At 39.9% G+C, this 5,954-nt stretch overlaps 1 protein-coding gene across 1 annotated transcript in view; it reads right to left on the bottom strand.

Moving 5' to 3' along the window:
- Positions 1-4,362: 4,362 nt before the first annotated feature.
- KIF1BP (KIF1 binding protein) overlaps positions 4,363-5,954 on the bottom strand; it is a 30,572-nt gene continuing 28,980 nt past the window's right edge. The window contains exon 7 of the mRNA XM_014548156.1: positions 4,363-5,867. Within this exon, the coding sequence (XP_014403642.1) occupies positions 4,992-5,867 (876 nt within the window). The 3' untranslated portion in view covers positions 4,363-4,991. The remainder of the gene's footprint in view (positions 5,868-5,954) is intronic.

Raw genomic sequence — 5,954 nt, 5'->3', positions numbered from 1 at the left:
GTATCAGTCTTCTGATAAGTAGTATTCAAGATATACTTGCTGAATAATTGAATAAATAAATGATGCCTTTGACTATCAGTTGTCTAAATCTAGCAAGATGAAAAAGAAAATTGCAGAGGATTTTTGTGTCAAAAAATCACTTTTTTTTATTAGCTCAATATGTAGTCTTTTCCTAATTTTTTTAGGGGTAAGAGAAACAAAAGGTCATCTGAAATCTATGGCTGTGATAGGTTATTTAGGTTCTGGCATATGTATTTCATGTAAGATTATGCAAAATTAGCCCAGAATAATGCCAACTGTGAAAGTAAGGGAGAGCTTCTACTATCCTTTAGCAACTCTACAGTACAGTAAAACCTCGGTATAATGGACTAATTTGGGTGAAGAGGTGTCCATTAAAGCCAAAAGTCCATTATATAATAAAGTAGGTTTTCCGCATGCATGTTAAAAAATTGACAAATTAGTTTACCTGTTTTTACTTATGTAGACATGTTTGTGTAATTATGTATGAAAAGTTTAATTTCACAGAAAAGTTTTCTATATGTATCACTGTAATTTAAAATTTACACTGAATGTGTCTGTTACAAGCATGTCAGACTCATGGCCCACGGGCCACATGCCTTGTTTATTTGGCCTGTTTTAGCCTTTGAGTTTGACACGCTTGGTCTAGTAAAGGCATGCATACACCAGTCACTGTGAGTAAACAAATGCACATGCCGGGGCGTGGCTTAGTGCACATAGGAACGCTAGCACTTGTTCAAACTGCTGCAGAAAGTCATGCCTCGTGACAACAGAACCAATTACTGGGCGCAATGCAGGGGGATCATAAGCTAATCATTGGATGAACATTGTTTGGGAGTGGTGACTCTTGGATTTAAATATGTAGACTATAGTTGTAGATATGTAATATTTATATGGGCAAAATTACTAGTTTTTTCCCAACATATGGCCATTTCACTACAATTTGTTAAAAACAACCTGTTAAGCCCTAACCGGTTTGGCTCAGTGGATAGAGCCAAAGGGTCCCAGGTTCGATTCCGGTCAAGGGCATGTACCTTGGTTGCGGGCACATACCCAGTAGGGAGTGTGCAGGAGGCAGCTGATCGATGTTTCTAACTCTCTATCCCTCTCCTTTCCTCTCTGTAAAAAATCAATAAAATATATTTAAAAAATAATAACCTGTTAATTTAATTACAAGCAAATCTTGGTTAAATGCATTTTTAAAAAACAGGGTGTTAATTTTCACATATGACATACGGACTGGAAATTTTGTCCATTAAATCCGAAGTCCATTAAGTCACGGTCCACAAAATTGAGGGTTCACTATATTAGGGATGAAAAAAAACACGACTCAGCTTTGTCAGAGTTCAAGTAGATAAAACAACGATAAAAGAATCCAGTGTTTCCAAGAAATCCAACATATCCTGTGATAAAATAACAAAGAGATGACATTGCCGTGACTCCAGACTCATCCAAAACCAATGTGTGGTAAAGAATAAACCGTTTCAATTTCTCCTTTGGATGTAAGACCTAGACCAGCCACCACTGATTTAAGTTTCCTAAGCCAACCTTCAACAGCATCTGCTCTACATCATGCCCAACAGAATACGCTAGGATAGGGCACCAGCTCGCAAAGCCTTCCAGGAAACCGCTGAGCGGGACAGAGGATCGAAATGAACCTATTTCATAATCAGATGACATTTCACCCTCATTCTCTCACAAATGTAGTACAGTGGAGTTTCCCAAAGTCTACATGACATGCTAGCATTCCAGTTATGAAAATCAACCTGCTTCCTGTTTAGCCATAAAGATATTTGCAAAAATGTGCTCTGGCCTGTGTTTCTAAGTGGTTAGAGCATCTGTCCATGCACTGAAGGGTCGAGGGTTTGATCCTTGGTCAAGGGCACGTATGGTCACTGGTATGTTTCTGGGTTGCAGGTTTGATGCCTGACCCCAGTCATCAGGAAGAGTGCAGGAGGAAACCAACTGATGTGTCTCTCTCACATCGATGTTTCTCTCTCACTCTCCCCCCCGCCTTCCCTCCCTGCCTCACACTCCCTAAAAATAAACAGAAAAGCCCTAGAAGGGTCCCGCATTTGATTCCTGTCAAGGGCACATGCCCGGGTTGCAGGTTCAATCCCCAGTGGGGGGCATGCAGGAGGCAGCTGATCAGTGATTCCCTCTCATCATTGATATTTCTATCTCTCTCTCCCTCCCTTCCTCTCTGAAATCAATAAAAATATATTTAAACAAGTAAATAAAAGTCAATAGGAAAAAATATCCTTGGTTAAGGATTAACAAAAAAGATATTTGCAAAAATGTAAATTATGCCACTCTTTTTGGGGGGGGAAATCTTTTTTATAATGATTGTTTAAATCCAATGGGTTTATTGTCATTTTAAAGGAAATTGTTGAAAATTTTCTTAATTTGAATTTCAAATAGGATAAATACAAAAAAATATAACCCACATACACAAAAGCTCTTTGGCATTCTCAATTTTAAGTGCAAAGGAGGTTTGAGACCAAAAGCTTGACAACTACTAAAATCAAGAGAAGCAGCGACGCCTCCGTGGCAGCTGGCGGGAAGCCATGCGCAGGCCGGCAGCTGTGGGACAGGCTCGGGGAGAGTGCAGCATTGCAGAGCCGCCAGTGAGATTTTCTGCTGATAACCAAGACAAAGTCTGAAAACGTGAAAAGTCCCTACAGACGGCAAGTGACAAATAGCAGAGTATGCTGATGGGTGTCAGGATAAAAACTGGTTTTAAGACCAGTGCCTGTTATACTTGCATGTTATCTTCTGAATAACACTGCTGGGAAGAAGAAAAGCTATCAAGATTTCAGAGGCCGGCACTTACAGACCATATTCTCAGAGCTTAGCAGAGGACTTGCACACAGGAAGAGCTCAGTATTTGTTAAACGAATGAATGACTATGTAAGTTGTGACGTTCCATGAGGTTGGCAACAAAACGGCTCCATCAGGAACGGCTGAGGTGCGTGGGAGCCTCACTGAGCCCAAGAAGCCGCCTCTCCTCTTTGCCTCCCCACGATCCTCGTCCCTTTCCTTCCGAAGTCTAAGAGATGTTACGAGCAAGCATCTCGTCTCCAGCATCTAAACTCAGTATGACCTAACAGAACTCTTAAACTTTAACTCCACATCTCCCTCAAAAACTTCCTGACACCGAACCGGGTTGGCTCAGTGGATAGAGCCTCGGCCTGCGGACTGAAGGGTCCCAGGTTCGATTCCGGTCAAGGGCATGTAACTTGGTTGCGGGCACATCCCCAGTAGGGGGTGTGCAGGAGGCAGCGGATCGATCTCTCTCATCGATGTTTCTAACTCTCTATCCCTCTCCCTTCTTCTCTATAAAAAATCAATGAAATATTAAAAAAAACACAAACTTCCTGATCTGCTTTTTTCGGCTTTCGGCTCAGAGGCGGCGTAGGTACAAGCTCCTTCTTTGCTGCCTCTTTTCCCACCTAGTTCTCAGTGCAGTGTCCACTCCCATCTTCTCAGAGGCCTTCCCAGGTCACTGCAGCTGAGCACCCCTTCCCATCAAATGTTTACCACATCACCCTGGCTCCTTTCTGAAGAGCACTCATAACCTGAAATCAGCTTGCTTGCTTGTTCACTTCCTCCATGAGGGCAGGACCATGATTATCTTGTTCATCACTGTATCTTCTATACTTAGAAGAGTGAGAACAATGCTTGTCCCGTGGCAGACATTGTTACACATACATACATGTTACAGAACCCGTCCTAGACGGCTTGGCTCAGTGGATAAAGCGTCAGCCTGTGGACTGAAGGGTCCCAGGTTTGATTCCGGCCAAGGGCACATGCCTGAGTTGCGGGCTCTATCCCTAGTAGGGGGTGTGTAGGAGGCAGCCAATCGATGATTCTCTCTCATCATTGATGTTTCTATCTCTCCTCCTTTCCTCTCTGAAATCAATAAAGAAATTTTTTTTTAAATGTTACAGAACCTTAGAGGTGACCTAGTCCTAAGCTTTCCAAAGCAATTTAATAGGCAAGCAACATACGCAACTATTCTCCGTATCAAATTTTACCACTAATCTTGACTTCTGCACTATAAAGGGTCTTCATTTCTTAAAATAACTCACATGTATTAACAATATTATGAAGTACATATTCTTTTCTAACAGTGCTCAAAGGTTTATAAAATATACCAGGATCCTCTGATGAAAAACTGCAGCCAATTAAGAATTTTTTGGACTAAGTAGTACTATAATAAGTATTTATTCAATGAATGAGATTTTAATGTTTCTATCTGTGCAGTGTTACTGAAGAAATATTCTTTGGCTTCAAATAAGGCAATACCTTTGAAGTTGCAAAACTCAAATTCTTACAAGAAAACAAGAGTAAACGGAAGTTTTTATTAGTGAAATAAGTAAATTTATATTTCCAACAAGGCTTTTATCCCCTATAGATGAGACAAACTACAATACTTTAAAACAACATAACTTAGTTTTTTAATATTTTCAAAACGAAAAGATTTCTTTGGGAATTTAGGAAAGTAAACATTTGGGAAAAAATAACTATAGGAAGTTACTTTTTTTTCTTTTAACTTTATTGTTGAAAGTATTACAGGAAGTTACTTTTTCAATTTTAATAATAGGTTGGTCTACAAGATATATTAACCAGCATTTTTCCTCTCAAAGGATCCATCAGGTACTAGACAACGAAGAACCTACCTTTAGAAAATGAGGCAGGAAAAGTTTATATTTAAATAGGAAACGTACACTCTAAAATTCCACTCACATGTCACTTTAACAAGTCAATCTACATAATTAGATATAAATTATTAATTACATTTATGTTGATTAAGGTCCTAGTAAAGACTACATTGGTCTGACTGTATCTCAAGTTCGAACTGCACTCCTCTGGCTATAAAAGTAAATATAACAATGGAATTGGGCCCGTTTGACTAAGGGGAAAAAATATCTTCAATATTGCACATTTTCTTTCATTAAAAATGAAGTTTATTAAGTCAGGGCCATCTTGGTTCTGAATCTCTCCATTTTTGTTGGAAGAAGACTCACCATCTCTTTACTAAGTTCTAGCTCCACTTCTATTTCCTGAGCAGCTTCGGGGTGCTTTTCACAGTAATCAACAATAAATTTGTAATGTTCCAAGGATGTTGCCAAATTTTCTAGCTCTTTTTGGGGATCTGAAGTGATGATTTTGCCATAGAGACGAGCAACTCGAAACTTAGCCAACATGGCAGGGCGAAGCACGTCTTCCCCTATATGCTCAGGAAACACTTTATTTGGGTCTCTCAGGGAGTCTAGGAAGAGCTGGTAGTACTTCATTGCTGACTTATTAAGATTATTTATTTTTTTTACGATGTGTGAATCGGGATCCCTCAGCTTGTCAGCAATGGCAACCTTCAAATCCATCATATCATAGTAAGCATGTGCAATTTCAAACTGAATCTGTCTGTTGACCAACAGATAATACTGTGGGTTCAGATCCACAATTAGGGGCTCTAGCATGGCTATTCTACGTTTATGCATCTTGCACCGTCTCTCCATGTCAGTTTCAAAGAACGCAAGCACTTTAAACAGAGCACTGTGGTCTTGGACAACTTCAATATGGTCAGTGACATAACCATCAATCTGAAAGAACTCTTTTGCTTCAGAGACATAGTGCTGACCCAGTAAGAAAAGTCCTCTGGCTTCTTCAAAATCTAAAGGTCTCAGGTAGCTCACTTTCTCTTCCACCGCAGAGATGGCATCACAGAGCTCACCGGTTCCAAACTGCACAGCTTTCTTCCTGACGCTTTCTTCCTCATCGAGTTCTTTTTTCCTTAAAGCTCTCAGTTCAGATTGTTTATCAAGATCAAGTTCTCCTATGTTGTCCTGAAAGAAAAAATAATTATGGGTAAGTAAGGTACTGATTTCCTGCTGCCAAATAATATTAGAGCAAACTGAAGAGTAAAAAAGAGA

This window comes from Myotis brandtii, unplaced genomic scaffold (genome assembly GCF_000412655.1).
Source record: "Myotis brandtii unplaced genomic scaffold, ASM41265v1 scaffold499, whole genome shotgun sequence".
NCBI lineage: Eukaryota > Metazoa > Chordata > Mammalia > Chiroptera > Vespertilionidae > Myotis > Myotis brandtii.
Note: the sequence above shows the minus strand (reverse complement) of the source record. Positions and strands in the feature narration are given on the sequence as shown.